This window comes from Calidris pugnax, unplaced genomic scaffold, assembly GCF_001431845.1.
Source record: "Calidris pugnax isolate Ruff unplaced genomic scaffold, ASM143184v1 scaffold41, whole genome shotgun sequence".
NCBI lineage: Eukaryota > Metazoa > Chordata > Aves > Charadriiformes > Scolopacidae > Calidris > Calidris pugnax.
In genome coordinates this window covers 15,611,169-15,630,381 of record NW_015094509.1, presented here as the reverse complement: position 1 = coordinate 15,630,381, position 19,213 = coordinate 15,611,169, and the positions used below count along the sequence as shown (strand labels likewise).

General features: G+C 35.6%; 1 protein-coding gene across 1 annotated transcript in view; it reads left to right on the top strand.

Moving 5' to 3' along the window:
• The window catches only part of CSMD3 (CUB and Sushi multiple domains 3), a 600,957-nt gene that overhangs the window by 129,508 nt on the left and 452,236 nt on the right, over nt 1–19,213 (top strand). Inside the window, exon 3 of the mRNA XM_014965576.1 lies at nt 4,126–4,238. Coding sequence (XP_014821062.1) covers nt 4,126–4,238 — 113 coding nt within the window. The remainder of the gene's footprint in view (nt 1–4,125; nt 4,239–19,213) is intronic.

Below are 19,213 nucleotides of genomic sequence, written 5' to 3'. Positions count from 1 at the left end.
AGCTCTGTGATGATGTCTCAAATACCTCCTGATGTCTAAAATAGAGACACCTGAATCACTCCATTAGGTATTTTAAATTTAAAAAAAGTCGATGTAAATGGAATGAAATATGCAAATGGATTGCAAGAGAGAAAATTGCTGTAGATTAAAAAACTCAGCTACTACAGGAGATTTGAATTTTAAATGTGTTTAATATGCAGATGATACAATTTTAAGGAGATGACTGTTTGTTTTGCATAAGTACCCCACCTAAAGTTTTGCTTTTACCAGGGTACTCTTTCTAAGTTAGCCATTTAGTTGCAACTGGTCTGAATAAGAGACGATAAGGTCTATACACTTACATTGTCTCACAAGCATTTTGCTGGTTACCTGACATCTCTCTCCTGCAGTTATGTACTTGGTATGTTTCATTTTAAATGGCAAAGAAATCTTTTCTAGCTAACATTTATAAGTTTTTGTAGAGTTTTACACAAATGAGACTTAAACTCTGAGGTCAATGTACTGTAGGACCCAATGAATAATACTCAATTATTAGGTTACTTCAAATGTCTGAACAAATTACATTCTATTCCCTTTTTAAAATGTATAGTATTTAACCAAGTGATATTTGCATGGTGTTGTATTTTTGCTTATTAAAAAATTTAATTAATTTTGCATCCACTAAACCACAAATAAAGCTTCTGTATTTTTTCATATAAATTTAAGTGTAGCAACCAAATTAAAGAAACAATCTGAACCTTTCTGAGTCAATGCAGCATTATGATGGTGCTAAAAGGCACACTCCTGAAAGCTAAGTGGTATCAAATGGCTCTAATAATGATTTGTTTTGCATGAGGAGCTGTAATGCTTGCCATGCTAGTAACATATGCATTCATTTTAAAAATCCCCTACCCATCTAAATAATGCATATGTACCATTCATAAAATTAAATAATTTGGGATAAATGTGTATTTCTTTTCTGCTCGATATGTGTTTATACCCACAATTCCCTCAAATCATTGAGTAGCTAAATAGTTACCAGCTAGGCCTGCTGTATGCTGCAAATTAAAGTTTTATTCAAATTATTGGCTAGTTTTTATGTCAGGGCAGCTTACTTTCAAGTGATGATAGTTATCATTTTATTGGTTTATGAATAAGCTAATGGGAAAATTGCACTGATATTGACTTGTCAAAGAATTATGCATATGCCCATAAACATTTTATTAATTTGCTTTGTTGTTAAAATAAAAATATATCCTCATAATCAAATAAAAAATGCATTTCCTAATTCCTAAATATTCTGTCAATCATTCTCCATTTTTGTATATTAATTTAAATTCTTTAATCTAGTCTTGCTTTTATTACATTGTTCATGAAGAGGCCAATAACAAAAATAACAGGTTTGTGGGTACACACACTGATGACTTGCGGCATATATAGAGAGATATGTATAGACATTTAAGAGTCATTGCTACTTTTGTTCATGTTTTTCAATTTTCAGGTCATTATGTTGTAAGTAATATTATCTTACCATTTGGCTTTCATACCTGTCATGATTGTAACCAATAGCATACATTGGCTATTGCAGTGTTGTCTTCTCTTTTTTTCCTGGAAAAAAAAAGAGACAGGTTACTGTGGTGGAGTTTTTTTTGCCAAAGATTGCTTAAGAGAAAACAACAGTACAACACTCTAAATTAGAGTATCCCTTAAGAACACCAAGTAGATAGTCAACAGAGTTTTATGATCCCCACAGCAAATGAGTCTCATGCTAAATTACTAGTACACTATACAGAACTCATCTAAAGTTATCTTAACATTAAGAATAAATAAAGCATTAAAATAAATGCTAGTACTGTAATTACAATAATATTTCAGGAAATCATTTTGAATTCTAGGTTTCTTATCTGTGTCCTTCCTTCCAGTGAGAGTAGAAATACTGATAATGGCATCACATAACTTATCAGTTAATTTCAGAACAAGACTCAGACTGAATTTCAGTACAAGCAGCAGAAAATGTATTCAGCAACATGAAACATCATTGGTGCTTGCAGTACTTATATTAAGCAAAAGTTAAAATATATACCATTTCTTCTGGTAAAAAAATAATAATCAGTGCTTACATCTTTTTTTCAAGTGTTCACAAGACCAACCTATGAATTGGGTGTTCTCAAATCCTATAAATAAAGATGTAGTAATAAAGATGTATTGCAAAATCTAACATCTGTTGTGAATCACTGTAAGCTGACTTACAGTGGTTTTTTAACAAAGCAGTGAAGAGCTTTGGATGTTGTTTGTGCATATGTACAGTAAATTTCATATTTCACATATATCAGTAAATCAAAACACGATCATGAATATGTATTAAAAACAAACAAACAAAAAGAAGTGGCAAATTTGTTCTAAGAATAGAAAGGGAAAAGGTAAATCTTGAGCAACCTGGACTAACTCTCCTGCTAAGCTGACTTTCAGCAGGACGTTGGACTATCAGATCTCCACACATCCCTTCTTAACCAAATTTTTCTATAGTTCTAAATGCAAAGTAATAAGTAAAAATAGGGCTCAACTACAAACATGTGAAAACAATGTTAATCATTAATAAAAGAAATAATCCTAATCTGCCACAGAATTTAGCGTATATGGCTGGCTGGGCTCCAAATATATGTCTAGATTTCACTGGTGAGTACACACAGCTAACTTATTCAACTTTTTCTTTACATATTTTTGACAGATAAATACTGTGGGTTTTTTGGTCTGAAGCCTGATGGGGTTATACTCCTAGAATAGAGAAAGTGTTACCATATGTGCATCAAATGAAAAGAATGTATAGAGATGAGTATCTGTTGAGAATATCAGCAGTGCTGAGTGTACACAAAAATTGTTCTTTCATCTGTGTCTCAAACATAGTGGTTTTAATAAAACCAACCAACTAAATAAAGAAAAGCCCTAGTAACCATGTATTTCCTTGGAAGAGTGCTTTCTTTATGGATGTATTATTTCACAACAATGCTCTTTGGATTTCCTGTTTGAGTTGAAAGCAGAAATATCTTCTCTGAGGCTAAAATACATAGCTTAAATAATCTTAAATCCCCTCATTAAAATGAATCATGATCCCCTTTCTTTCATCATATTGCTGCAGAAAATTCATCCACTATAAATTTAACAGAAGCCAGTGTAAAATATATAATGCAATAGATGTTTGAACATAACATCTAAATAATGTAAATTGGCTGGTGTTTAGAGGGTTTTTTTTTCATCTACTGATAATCTTGACCATTTTTAAAGTACAGTTTCTATATCTAACTATCAGCTCTACTACGTACAGTTTTCTCAAACTGATTTGTGTTGCTTGGTTGAGTATCTGTGAGAAACGCGCTCACTGTATCAACTTTTAGTCAGGGACAAATTCTGTGGAGCAAAGAACATTTATTTACAGCGCTGGGAGATACACAGGGGATTTCTCCTCCTGTGGCTTAACTCTATTCTTACATATGCTTGCTTTTATCCCCTATTATTCATGCATATTCATGGTTTTTCTCGTAAAATGATTTACATAGTCAATGAGTTCTCAGAACGTAACCAACCCCTGAACATGCCCCCCCCCCTCCTAGCAGCACAGGCACAATGCTTCCTCAGGGGTCTTCCTGGTGGTTGTCAGAGGAAGGCTCGAAGCCATCATCACCATGTTCTTCCTGTGGCATCTCCATTCTTTACATAGCTGACACCTCTGCAGTTATCTTAACTAACCACACCACCCCCTGTTTTGCCACGGGTCAGTACTTTCCACTGTTGCTTCCGCCTAACATTTTATCTTACACTATTTTACCTAACCTTATTATCTTAAGCTATTTCAAGCTACAAGCACATACCTATTGTAGCTTAAGGTATTGCAAGCGCATATCTATTTTAGGTGCAGCAATTTTTTTTCCTAAATTAATTATTACAGTATCCATGAAAGACACAAAAATTTTGTACTGATTCCTTAAACTTTCATATAAAAATAAGTAATGTAAACTCAAGTAATATAAACTATATACTTTTAAGTCAGTTGCCATTTCCATGATGAAATGCTGTTTGGAACAGCAACCTGTCAGACACAGTTTTATTTTTCAGGCACCTAACTATGTGTTGTGCTTTTTTCTTTCTTAGATTAACAGGATTTCATCTTCCTCCACCTGTGACAAGTACAAAATCTGTATTTTCACTGCGCTTGACAAGTGACTTCGCAGTTAGTGCTCATGGGTTTAAAGTTTACTATGAAGGTAAGACAGTCTTATCAAAAGATTCTTATCAAATATCTATACAAATACACATAACCTTATTGAAGTTACAATGTATGCTTTTTATGCAGTGATTCAGACACATAGATTCACATATGAAACCTTTCCTTCCCTTTCCTTTCCTTTCCTTTCCTTTCCTTTCCTTTCCTTTCCTTTCCTTTCCTTTCCTTTCCTTTCCTTTCCTTTCCTTTCCTTTCCTTTCCTTTCCTTTCCTTTCCTTTCCTTTCCTTTCCTTTCCTTTCCTTTCCCTTCCCTTCCCTTCCCTTCCCTTCCCTTCCCTTTCCCTTCCCTTTCCCTTCCCTTTCCCTTCCCTTTCCTTTCCCTTTCCTTTCCCTTTCCCTTTCCTTTCCTTGGAGAAGCTCTGAGGCCACTGTTGTACCCTGCTCAGTCCCATCTGCAACAGAATCTAGTCTCTGGGGAGGTAACTAGCTGAGTAACTAACTCTTCGATAACCAGAGCGACATCCTAAAACTGGTAATGCAATGAAAGGCTGCCATATAGATACAGCCCAGAATCACTCTGTAGTAAAATGTCTTCAGCCATTGACATTGTTTACCTTCAGGTATGATGTATTAGAATGCTAATTCATATAGAAATTCCCTCCTATATGTACTTATGTCAAGATATGAAATGAAAAACAGAAAATAATTTTCAGGCTTTTTTTGTCCCTTGATTTATTATAGAAAATAAATGAGACAATTACACACACTTTTTTCTGGCTTGCACATAAGCAAAAGGTAATCACAGAATCAGCATTTCAGAACAAAACATAAATTTGTTACCTTGAATTTGATACTCACTTTTTTTTTTTTTTTTAACTCTGAGGCTTTATTTAGTGAAATCAAGAATACTGAAAGAAATTATACTAGGCCCCGGAATTTTATTTCACTGGAGTCTCCCTTCCTGTGGCCAGGGCTACCTTTTTAAGAGCTGCATCAAGGCAGCTTCATTCAGTGCGAGAATTTTCCTTTAAATTCCTTTTTTTTCTGACTTCCTATGAAGTTACCTGTCTTTATAACCAGCTAGCAAAGAAATGAAAACTCATTACGTTGCATTCATTTCATGCATCATTCCTTGACATGAGAGAATAGATGTATTTAAATGATAATCACATCAGGGCAATCTCCATTTCTGTTCTTGTACTCTTTGTGAATGTGTATAACCCTGCAATCAACATTTTCAGATCTGGTTCTACCTAGTATCCAATTTTCAAAAATTTTGATTGCCCAGTAGCTCCTTTTTAGCTTCCTGATGAAACATCTGCATATTTAGTACCCCTAAATATCAGACCACATACTTAAGTGCTTCATTATGTATTTGTAATTTGAAACCTAAGACAGAAATGATTAGCAACCTGTTATTGCAATAAAGCAAAATGATAGACAGAGATAGTATGAGACGGCAGAATGAGCAGTAGAGACGTATATCTGAAGGGATTAGATCCAGGTGTGATTTGAAAAAGAAGGAACATACTTTTCACAATCAGTGATCATTTAAAATATTTTCCTATGAAACGTTTAGAAATAGAAGACATAGACAGAAGGTTATATGGGATGCATTACTGTTCACTATATTTAAAAACAAGCAAAGCAACAACAACAACAAAAAAGCACAAATAAACAAAGTCCATCTCTGACCTCCTATCCTCCTTGGCATACTGAGCAGAAAGTTGACAAGAAACTTCAGAGTATCTGACAAATTCTGTAGAAAATATGAATCTACTGTGGACTTTCTTGATCATAACAAAGAGAAAAAAATTAATTTTCTGGTCTCCTGAGAATAAAAATGTGTATGAAAAGATATAAAACTATATAATCCATAGAGCTACTATGCTGGGCCATCATATATAAGCCCCTGCAATTACATCCAGTCAAATCTAGTACACAATAAACCACAGATACACCCACTCTGGCCTCCTACCATCAACATCATAAGCCTTAGTCTGTATCCTCTGTCCCTCTATCCTTCTCTCCTCCTCTTTTTTTCTCCTCCTCTCCTTCTTTCTTTCCCTTTCACCTTACTTTCCTCGATATCAACTGGAATATTTGGGTTAGCTTTGGTACCGTTGTGCACATACACCTTTATGTTCCGTTTCTTTATTATTTGGGAAAGAGCACATTCTGAGAAATGCACCTCTCTATATAGCCAGTAACTTTGGAAAAAAAGATTTCATGAGAGAAAACTGAACAGATTACTCCAAAGAAAAAAGTTTCAATTCCAGTGGAAACAGAAAATGGTGAGATGCCTTGAAAATTGAGGAGGGATTTTAAGAAAAAAACTTGAGCTACAATAATTACCAGCAGCAATTTATCATTTCATCACTGTCTAGCAACACAGCTTTGCTGGATGGAGTGAGAAACGTGGGAGTTACAAGTCTTATGATTCCATGACTGGTTTTTTTTGGAGAGATTTCTGGCACCTTTTTTCTTTTTTTAGTAGCTTTCAGGGCCTGTGTAACATGTATAGGTATTAATGTATGGAAAAGAAATGCTATACTTATCCTTTATTTGATCATTTAGGCCAAGTCACAGTGTAGCTTTGTCTTTTTAACTTTATTTCTGATAAAATTGTTTTGGCTTCAGAACAGAAGAACTTAATGCACTTTTTCATTTCCTGTTGTCTTGAGATACTTAAGCAGCTTTATTCATGGAGAGCATGGGAGGGGAAATACAGCTGCTAAGAAAGCAAGCAACGTAGCGGCTTGGCCCATACAGAGAGGGGCTCCAGAGAACCTAGTCCTGCTTTGAACAGTGCTTGCTTTGGTTCTTATTGGGTTATTCAAAAGCTACTAAACAGGTAGAAGACATTGTTGAAATCATTGACTTTGTTAACAAATTTACTGCTAGAAGTTATGGCAATCTTTATCCAAGACAAACATGATAGACACTTTTGCGCCCTTCTATTGCTCATGGGAAAGAATTTAATATATACATTATACTTATAGTGAAAATTCTGAATGTCCTGGAGATGAATTGCAATTATTTACAAGTGTTATGAAATATAATTTTATCTGTTTTGAACTGCTACACATCTTTTAAAAGCTGAATTATAAAACTGAATTATTAGGCACTGTATAAATCATGAAATAGTCTTCATGTTTGTACCAGAGTGGTGCTATAGGAATTCAGCAATTCTGCTGAACTGCTTTTGAGATGGGTTTGAGAACAATGTTAGAAATTTCAAGACTGATCTCATCTCTACGGATAATGGGGACCAGGAAAGAAGGGAGCAGATGGTCTTTATTAATGGAATAGGATTTCCGTCTAGTGGCTTCTAGGGACCTATCATGCATTTCTTTCAGCAATATTAAGAAAAATTGGTAACTGATGTGCAGGATTATTGAAGCATGTAGATCAGAAATACTAGTAGGACTTAAATGTGCCAGGATGTGGATGCTAAAAATAATTTTGGCAGTTGGTATACAGCTAGAGAACATGAACAAATAGGATAATCTATTTTTAGCTCTGCTGCCTATTAGAATTTAGAAATATGGCTACATATAATCTAAATCTTAGATTTAGATAAAGTTCATGAAGTACTAGCTACATTAAGCTAATAATATTGCTACTGATTTCATATAAAAATTTAAAGGAGTAATAAAGAATTATTGATTAATGTTGGAATGGTCTCTATAAAAGGTCCACCCAAAAAGTGTTTACCAGGTTGGAGTCATAAAAGCCACAAACTTTACCTGTAAAGTTGTCACCAGACTTACTACCTGACAGATAATACAGGCTTTTTTGTTGTTCAGATTTTGTCATAGCTATTTTGGGTATGGTTGCTCTCTGTCACAAGATTGCTTCAGCAACCCTTAATAAAAATGGAATTAAATTTAGTTTTCCTAGTGTTTCTGAAATAAAAATCTACCAAAAAAAAAATTAAAGTAGAGAATGCTTAAATTACCAGATGTATTCATCATGGAAAGTCCTGTTTTGAAAATAAAAGATTCTAAATCTAGCAAGGAAACATACTAAACATAAGAAGGCAATGTAAGTTCTATATTTTCACTTCCATTCAACCTGTTGGATAACAAGAAAAGAAAAAGGTACTGGAGTTTCTTTTGGCTGAATGTGTGAGTATCTGTCACATTGCCTAGGAAGTGACATCAAATTAGCTAGCATATCCCTCTGGTTTTGGAATATTAATTGTGCATGGCAAACATCCCAACGATGCCTGTTCATAGACTTGTATCTACTATCTACAGTGTGTGATGCAGAAATAAAATGGCTGTATACTCAGGGAAATAAAGAAAGATGCTTATCAGCGTTTAACTTCATTGTACCACTCTTCAAAATAGTAATTAACATGCTAGGTAGTTCTGAACTCCCTTGGTATAAGGGAGGCAAAAGTTCAGATTTGCAATATTTTAAAATTACTTTAGTAAATTGAGGGGAGTTATCAAAGAATAAGCAAAGTTTAGAGAAAGAATAAACAAATATGTAAGCTATAAAATATGGTTCTACATCATGTTGCAAAGTGATTTTTTATATTGATATGTTTTGTCTGCAACTCCACTAAGAAAAGTAAATTTGCACAGGTTTTATGCTGCAATTAACAATAACAAAATATTATTCTGCTTTTGATCATATTTTTCATACTTCAGCATCAATACAGAGAATAAAAAGCAAAACAAGAAGCCCACCTTAATAAAAGTTTCAAAATACCTCAGATATTTTACCTGAAAAAACTATAAATCAATATTCTTTCCCATTTATATGATACAGAGATGTATAGCCACATGACATCTCCCTAGCCAATGTTTTTTAAAAACATAAGTAACATTTCCAAAACACCCTCTGTTAGATAATACTTAACATCGTCACTAAATACAATAAGTACTGGCTGGGAAAATACTTTTTTCTTCCAGTTGATCCAGTGTAGCCTGTGTGTCACAATACACCATTGCTTCAGGACTATCATGCTAATCTTAATGCCAGAAGTACTTGTAATGCTGTAGCACAAACAGGAATCACTCTTAATGAAATTAATACCAGATTGCCTTGGTGCAAATATTAAAATATGTTTTCAATACGTTACCTATATGTTGTATGTTCCCACCATTCCTGTATTGAAATCCAGAGAGAACAAAGGAAAATAGGCCTGTGGACTTCATTTGGTTAATTTTTATTGCATTTCACATAATTTTATTTAAACTGTAATCACTAATTTGGATTTTGCTAAAGAATAACTTCTGGAAACAGATTCAGCATTTGAAGACATCAAGATTTAAGAAAACTATCACTTTCTTTGATTCCACTGATCACTCTGCCTCACTTAGAAGTCAGACTTCAACTCTGATTTTTAAACTTCCAGTCACTGGTTCTTGTTCTGCTATTATCTTCTAATTTACAGAGCCCTTAGTATTAACATCTGTTAGTTCTTATGCTAGGTTTTTAAGAACTGCAATAAAATTGCACACTTCAGAGTATTTTCTCTTTAATATGGGCTTTTAAAGTCTTAACATAAGTATTGTATTCCAAATCACAAATTATTTTGTACTATTCTTCTGCATTTTCATCATATTTTGAGTGTTGTGATGTCCGTGTGGAAAACAGATCTGATCAGTATGCTCATCTGGCTGAGCCCTGCACCTGATCACCATAATTTGTCCTATCTTCGTGTTAAATTCTTTTTTAACTTTGAGTGCAGTATCACTCTCTATCCTGTGTGTATGTGAGGGCTTCAAGGGCTGAGTCCCAGCTACAAGAATCAGACTGGGGGTGTAGGTGCCCCTGGACTATGGTATCAGCTACTGGAGTGAGTGGGGACTCAGTGCCTGCTACTGGAGTGGGTGGAGGTCTTGGCTGCAACTCACTGAGGCAGAAACAGCGTCTGTCCCAAAAACCAGCTACTGGGAGGAACTGGCTTGAGTGAAGTGAGAGGATCAGTGCCAGCAGCTGGAGGAATCCATGTGCCTGGTGCTGGGGGCATGTGGAGGGCAACTGTCCAACTTCTTCAAAGCAGGTGTGCATGCATCATTCGCCAGCACACTTCCAGCTGGACTTGCCAGCAGTTAGGAGGTCCTTGATCTGGGATGAGATATCAGGTGGGTGGACAAGAGCCTATGCTGGACAAGTGTGTAAATGCCTTGTCTTTGACACTGAGCATCAGGCTGGACAAGCCAGCAAGTACGGGACCCATGGGACAAGTAAGGAGGCCTGGGATCTGGGCAGGGATGCTAGGTGGACAAGCAGGGTTGTGCTGGCATTTAGGGGATCCACTTTTTACAAGCCATGACACCCCTCACTAGTGTTTGTACGCCTACATTTTGCTGCTACATGGTGAAGCAGCACTTCTAGGTTCCTTTCTTGTTGTCTGTCCTTTTTTCCATTTTTTTTTGGTCTGTATTTCTTTACATTTTATTTCATTAAGAAGTTCCCTTGTTAGCCTCATGAGTCATTTGCCAAAGTTCACTTTCCCTTAAAACAGTTGGCTGTCTTTTAAAAAAATCGGCTGTCTCTCTGGCTGCCCTTCCTCCTCATAATTGCTTCCCAGGAGATGCTGCCTAACAATTCCCAAAATAAATCCAAATGTGATGTCTTAAAGTCTAACATCCCAATTTTGCTACTTAACTCCCAACCTTCTGTCTAATCCTGGGTTCAATTTTCTTCTCTTCTACTCTGCAGTTAGGTCCCCATCCCCTGATAAGACTATTTTTAAAGGCCCTCGTTTTGAGGTAAGCAAGTTCACTTCCGATTATGTCCTTCTTTTCCTTGATCAGGTGGTCTTGTTTCTTCCCAGCAGTCCTACTTCATCTTCAGATAAGGTACCGTCATTAAGGAGGTCAAACCCTAGACATTTAGCTAGACATTGGTCTGTTGGATGCGCGTGCTCCTAGCCAGAGCTTTTGTCCTAACCACAAGGATTGAGAGGGCTGCCAACACCATCAGGGATCATATCCTCATCTCTTCCCCTCAGAATCCCATACCAACTTGATCTGCTTGAACTTTCCCATTGGCCACTTTATTACCACTCTCATGGGTGAACTGCATGAAGTAGCAGTTGTAAAGCTGAACAAACAGCAATTATTCTGTGAAATTATGGGTCTGGGCTCCAGGCAAGAACCACACTGTCCAAGACTATGGGTCTGGCTTGCAGGCAGGGGACTGTGCCATGCAAAAAGAAGTGGCTAATCACTGGTACCTCTGAAAGGCTCAGTATGGATTGCTGTGTCACTTTATTAACAATATGTTAATAAAATACAGTTTAGAAAGTACAGTACATGAAAAAAAAAAAGTAGTTAAACATTGTTCCTGCTGCCAAGAATTTGCCATCCTATTTCAAAGAGAATAGGAAAAAAACTCATGCACGTGGGCTTGATTAGAGACCTAGTGTTTTATTCTCCCACAACTACCAGTTGGACTTTAGTCTGTTGGATGCTAAATTTTCTTTGATAAATCTTAAGAAATAAATAAATAAGTTGATTGATTAGAGAGCCACAGAACCATGCATAATTTTCTTCCAGGCAAAATGAATGGAAATATATTCATTTGTTTTAACATCTGCAAAAAATTCATTGTTGGAAAGTTAAAAATGAATGAGTAACCTATCATTTCATCTGCCTTAAGAAATATTTAATTATTGGAAGAAAAAATGTCTCTCCCTTAGTCTGGAAAAAATCTACTTACTATTTCAATGTTCTGTTTAATTTCTTTCTTTCAGAATAATGTTGTTAAATAAGCCATATTTGTCAGCCTATGCTACTGTAATTTATCATTTTGATACATGCCTCGTATTGAAGTTTAACTAAGACAGTGATTAATTTGAGATCTTAATTATATGTCAGCCTTACTTTAGTTTTTTTTTTTCTCATATTTTCAATGTCATTTTTCATTAAAAATATGTAATATACAGTGCAAGTCTTGAAAGAAATTTCTCAAAAGATTCTAAGTTTTTCTATCCGAACTTACATTCTTCGGCTACTGGACTGTCATATTATTAAGATAAATACAATACCCTGACAAAAACAAATCTTAAGGCAATCTAATTTAAGATTCACATTTTGATCCTTGTCTAGACAAGCAGTGATAACTTTAATCCAGTATAGTTGAAATAATATTCTGCAGGAACTAATACACTGCTCATTAAAGTGTTAAATAAATGCAGTTCCATGTTCATAAGCATGTTCTCCCTTCATGCTTTTTCTAAGTTACAGATCAATGACATTTTGAAGTATTTCAAGTATTTCAAGATATTTTGAAATATCCATAAAGTTTGTAAAAATGAAACTACTGCTGGGCGACACACCTCTAGAACTACATGGCTGAATCCTTCAACCTGCATTTGGTATTTGATAAAATTTTGGCTTTGATTTGTGTTTGCTTTGATATAACTTCTGTATCAATAATACCGAAAATGCACAGATATGCAAGAACAGGTTCAGTATGTTCAGTATGTCTTAAAAACACTTCAAAGGTTAATAGGAAACTACAGGTGCAGACATTTATTCATGATGAGAACACGCATCTCAGTAATACAGAATTATAACCGAAGAACAGACTCACTTTGTCATCTTACCAGGCTTTCAAAGTTAGCTAAGTGGTTTTTCATATGTGAGTTAAATTTATAGTTCACATTTGGACAGTTAGATCCATAATAAAATATTCATACTGTTGAGCATTCAGTAGTTCCCACTAGGCTCAGTACAAACTATGTGACACTCAAAATGTTTGGGAATAGGTAAACTTTTTTTTTTGGCTTGTAAATTAAGCATCCCGTTATGTCAGTCACTGACATTATCCAATACAATAGCATTATAACCGTTTTTATTATAATGAAAAATTTATTTTAATAGGAAGAGAGAAGTAGTTGCTTACCCACCATCAGAATCCCCTGCCTTTTAAAATCAACTACGACTTATTACAAGTTTTTTTTGGAAGATATTTGCTTTTTTGATCAACTCTTAGCAAACAATTGTTCATTAGCCAAAGAGGTCATTCAAGAAAACCTCAGTGTAAATTTAGTCAGATTTGAGAATGGGTGGATAATAATGCCATAAACTAGATGAACAGTCAAATGCCTTAAAATTTGGGGAAAAAAAAGAAAGTTAAAATAATTGAAAGCAATTGTGTCTATAAATATAAAATATAAAAAATTCTATCTGTAAATATTAGTTCTCTGGTGGGAGGAGCCATTCTCCTTTGGTAATTCTGCTCTTCTGTTGATGAATCCCTGTCTGAACAACGTAAAGAAAGAAAAAAAGCCTTTCCTTTGTTAGATCATTGGCAGCAGGCCACTAAAATCCCATGGACCATAAGTTGCATGTTACAGTTAAGAATTAATTAGCTACGCTGCTTATCTAAGATCCACACTATAGATGTAATTGGAAAAAGTTGTTCCAAAATATTGACACAATTTTAAAACTTCTCTTTTTTTTTTTAAATGCAGCTCTACATTAGAAATGCTTTAAAACTCCAAAGTTAACCTATTTCTTTTAAGCAAGGAGGTTTATCCTAAAGAAAAATCATAATGAATTCTTGATAAATTTTTGATTTAAAAACTCAGAAGTTTACATACTTTTAAAATATCAGTTCTTTATAATTAGGGTATTTTTATAAAGAATTTTCTGAAAATAATGACAATGAAATCACTAAGAAGTTAATTAAAATATCAGTTTGAGTTTTGGTGCAGAATTCTTATGCCTTCCTTGCTTTCGGTTTTCATCTTACATTCTCTATCTTCCCTGCTATGAGTACAGCATCTGAAGTGAATATAGGGAAAGTGATCAGACCTCATATCAGAAAGCAATCCTACTGCTTCCATATAAAAAAATAGAAGATTAGGATTTATTTATTCTATAATTAAAGACGAAATTAAGGCATGAGGATCACAAATTTATTATTTTTTTTAATTGAATTTAGCATTTATGTTGTTTTTCCCTTACTGTTCTGTCAGTATGCCTCTAAGGAATAAGTGTTCTTTGTTCTTTTAGGACCAGATAGCATTGCCACTTGCACCATCCAATTCCAAGTCTCTCTGAAGACATAATCAGCACTGATGCACTTAGTGGCAGATGCAGAGCTGATTTTGTGATGAACGTGTGCATCATCTGTGAAATTATTTGAAACCACAGGCTAAGAAAATACTATTAAACTATGGCTTCTCAACATGAGCATTTCTGTCCAGGTCTGGATTGGTGTTATAGAGAAATGAAAGCCTGTGCTATATGCTTATTCCTTTCAGCACCCTGTCTCTCTAGTTTGCTAGTTATTAGTAAGTAGACAAATAACAAGAATAAGATGCTTATAGACAAGTCGTGTTGCAAAATAACAGCATGCTGTGTCATCCTTAATTACAGTGTAGTGTTGCTCAATCCTGTACTTGTCACAAGAGCTCTTATTGCAAGCAAGAAGAATGTGTTATTCTGGGCATGAAGCATCTTCATATGGAAAAAATTTCTACTTCCATCCACAATTCTGTTACTGTCACACCTAAAATACATTCCAACTTCACACATTGCTAAGGTGTATTAAAATACAGAGTCCTTATACCTCAACCTTTTCCAAGGCTCTGCAGTCACTTGAGTCTTTTTTTAAAGCTTTCTTTATCAATTAGATACATTTATTTATTTACTATTCATAGAATACCTTTTAAGCCTAGGAAAAGTTGCTCAAAACCAAGGAGTTAATTGGACAAAATTAAACAAAAGAAGAAACTCTTGGAAGATTATAATAAAAAAGGAGACAGAAGCTAAGCATTGATAAAACAGATTTGGTTGTAACTGCAAAATTGTACAAAGACTCTTATACCACAGGAGTTTCTCACATTGGTTTTCGTAGGCAACACATTTCAATTTTGACCAATGGACCAAGAAAAATAGGCAGAGTATTTGAGAAGTTTTCAGAGGGGTAATCATCACATTGGTAAGATTAAACCAGAAGTAAAGAGCAGGCAAAGAAATTGAAAAAAGTAGTGGAGAGAGTATTACTTGAATTTTAGTATTAAATATCACTGTTGCTTTTGAGGTGCTATGGACTCAATCTGGTCCCGAGCCTCATATTCCTTTCTCCCATCCTGTTTGCTCACTGTAGCGCTCACAAGGCTATGTAGGGAGCCAGATCAGGGAATTGGTATGAATGAAAACATAACATTTTGTTGCCTCTGTATTATTCTCTCATTTTTATCTCTGGTCCAGCCTGCTGTATGGCTTACAAACGCTAACGGCGTAAATAAGATACATACAGGTGGCAGCATGAAAAGCATTGCTCCTTTTAACAATCATCCATTTACCTCAATTTATAATATTTATCAAACTGCATCTTGATGCGACGTGTAATGCAGAATGACAATAGGAGATTATATCAGTCTTACCGTTGTAAATTGTGTCACTACTTGTCTGCATTTCTATTGCGTAGCACCTGCTAGCAGATACACTGACTACACAAAACTGACTCTTAGAAGAAAAGATCTCAGTAGCTTGGATTCTTGATTGATTTGGGTTGCAAATGCTCCAAGGAACAAGTTTTTCATGTTTGAATTTGGGTCTTTCATTAAAGTATTATACAGTGTGACTGTTGTATTCATTTGAATCCAGTTTGATCACTATACACACTTGAAATGATAAATTAAATAAGAAAAAAGCATCCCAAAGATTAAATACGTACTACAGATGATTGGAAATATTTACAAAAGAGAAACGTGTTATAAGAAGTTGCAAACTTAGCATAGACATAGGTCTTACTTTTTGCCTGTGCTGCTTCAATTCTCCTTATTCCAACCTCTCCCTTAGAACCTCTTCAGTTCCAAGTTTGGCTTTCCCAAGTGAGGTATTTCAGACTATACTTTCACTCCTCCCTTCTAAGGGATGGAGTTTTTTTCTCTTCTTCTGTCTCTATATTTTAGAAGCATATTCAAGTTCATTTATTTGATAGACAGTATGTCCTGAATTTACAATTATGATCATGATATGCATCAGTCTTCACCTCCAGTAATACCTGTGGCATAAATGCAAATGAAAGAAAAAGGATATAGCCCTGTTTTCTGGAATTGGTTTCCTTTTTAGGGAGATTTTTTAATTTCCATTTTAATTTCTATTTCATATTTCATTGTCCTCTGAACACACTCTAATAGTTTGATGTCCTTCTTCTACTGAGGTGCCCGAAACTGCACACAGTACCCAAGACAGGGTACTGCCACACCAGTGCAGTGTAGAGTGGAACAACCACCCGCCTCAACGGGCTAGAAGTCCTGTGCTTGATGTACCCCAGGACATGGCCCTTTTGGCTGCCAGGACACAGTGTTGACTCAACAACAGCTGAGTTTACTTACCCTTCCCACAGTGTAAAATGCAAAGTGCAAAGCCAAACTGACTTTCCAGTTTACTTTTTTTTTTGTAATGAATATTGCTAATTGCACTCTCACCATTTTAAGAATAAAAGTATAAGATTAACATGTGTTTCACCTTTCAGTTTTAATTTGTGTAAGCGTAGCATAGGAGAACATAAACATTACTTTGCATTTCCCAAAGAAATTACCCAGAATTCTGATTATCAATTGATTTTACTCCCAGTTTAAATAATACAGAAGGAATGGGTTTCATTCCTTCTTTTTCTAGAAACAAGGATATTCAACACAGGAGAAATGTTATATTTAGGAGCAATCTAAAGTAATTCATTTGATGCAACAGACTGGACATCTACTCAAAGTCACTTGGTTTTTATTCTGCAGCAACAATTCAATCTGTTTGTTTGGTATTTTTTCCTGCTACATCCAGATGTTCGAACAGTAGGTTTGTTAAAGGGCAATACCATTAGAGTTTTGAAGAAAATCAAAGACTTTATTTCAAGGCCTAAACTCCAGAACCTTCTTGTCTTTTCATTAAATATTGTAAGATACATCTAGTGTTGATTTTCACATTACAGAGAAAGTTATCTTCAGGGAAAAATAAACCAATAGCTTTTCTATCATTCCAGTCAGACTCCTTTGAATGTTTTTCTTTCTTTAAACTCTTACAGATATGCTATGCTGTCTTTTAAAAGAAAATTAATGCATCGGGAACTCTTATTCATTTCATGTTATTCCTTTGGGTCTAGAATCGTGTTTTCTGTTAGTGTGTTATTTCAGGAAAACACCGATCTTTAATGGAACAGAAAAATCTGTTCTTGTAATAGAATAAAGGTAAAAGTCTCAACTACTTGTTACATGAATCAATAGTGCACCCCGGAAGAATTGGTAGCTAATAGCACACTGGGCTGCATCAACAGAGGTGTAGTCAGTAAATTGAGGGAAGCAATTATTTCCTTTTCCTTGGCTCTTAAATTTGGAATACAGCATCCAATCTTCGATCCTCAGCACAAGAAAGGTGCTGATAATTGCAGCAAATTCAGGGAAGGGCCACCATGGAGCACTTGCCCTGCAAGGAGAGGCTTAGGAAGATGGGCTTCTTCAGTCTGGAGAAGAGATGGCTAGGGGGAGGGAGGTGTCAAGAGAATTCTTCAAATACCTATAAGGAGCTTAGAGAGAAGGGTCTCCATTGAGGCGAACAGCAAGACAGACATTCTAACCACAATGAAGGGGTTGCCCAGAGTGGCTGTGGATTCTCCTGCCTGAGGTCTGTTCTCCTAGTTGACTTTGTGTTGATCAGGAGGTTGGATTACAGCCGTCCTGAATTTCCTCCAACCTGAGTTATTTTATGATTCTAACGTAAGTAACGCATAGGAAGTAATTAAAAGTAATCTTTTTTATTTCCTGGTTTAATCTGAAAATTGAATGTGCATTCCTGAAGGATTTATTTCTTTGTAAATATAGACAGATTTTGAAGGTGGCTTGAAGTACATCTAATTAAACATAATTTTGTTCTCAGAGAGCAGCAAGGGCTGGCAGACAAGGAACAAGAAACTGAGGCACACTCCACAATGGGGCGCAGTCCTCAGGGGCTGACTGCTGGGGACAGAGCCTGGGGGTGGTGTCAGGGTCCAATAATAACCATGGCAACAAAGCAAACAATGGACCAGGGCAAGGGTGCATCCAGGGAGCAAAAGGGAATGTGACCAAGGCCAGGCTGGAGACAGGTTACCAGCACAGGGCTGAGAGGCCTTGCAGCAGCTAAGCTAAACAAAGCTTGTCGCTACAGCACAGGGGAGAGGGGTCTGTCCAGTAGACATCTGGAGAAGGGCTGGAGACTGGTATTCCTACCGTGTTGCTGTGGAAGGGGACTGACAGCCCCAGGCTGAGCTGAAATAGGATTCCTGGGCCCTGCATGCTGAGTCCTCGTTAGAACTGTGATAGCTGCAACAGTGTGGAGATCCTGCAGTTTCACTAGGTATCTTGTTCATGAAATCTATAAGAGGAATGCTCTGTTAATCTTCACTACATCTTTCATTCTTTATACTTCTGAACTGATAGGTCAGAAATGCCTTCATGTCAAGTTGTACAGTACTGTAGTTTTAACATTTATAACCAGGTGACCTCTACCTTCAAAATACCTCGTAAAGCATCCTGAAGGCATGTTTGCACCACTAGATTAAGGCATTTGGTGTAGCTCAGAGCATTTAAGTTGGACTCTAAATTGCCATCTGAAAAAGAACAATTTTTTCCGTTGATTTTGTGAAAAACATTGTCTCTTAACTTTGAGACTTAAAATAGGAACCTGACTGTGGACACCATGATTATGTTTTCATTCCAGTAGAAAACTTGTCAAAAGAGTTCAGTGCATGTCTTCACTGTCAGAGTGGTCCTCAGAAAAACCAGTCAAAAAAGCCCTTTATAGGCACATGTTTAGCTCTGAGACTTAAAAGTTTATGCAACTGTTTAATCTGCTTCTTCATTGCATGGGATAATCTTAAGCATAGAAATGTATCTATACTGTGTAGCATTTCAGTCAATTAGAATATTATTGGTCTATGGTAAATTTCTGGTTATTAAGATGTCTTCTAAACTTGATGCAAAACTCATCATATTGATACTTATAGCAACTTTTATTTTATTTTTAAAAATCTAATTGTACTATTTTGTCATCT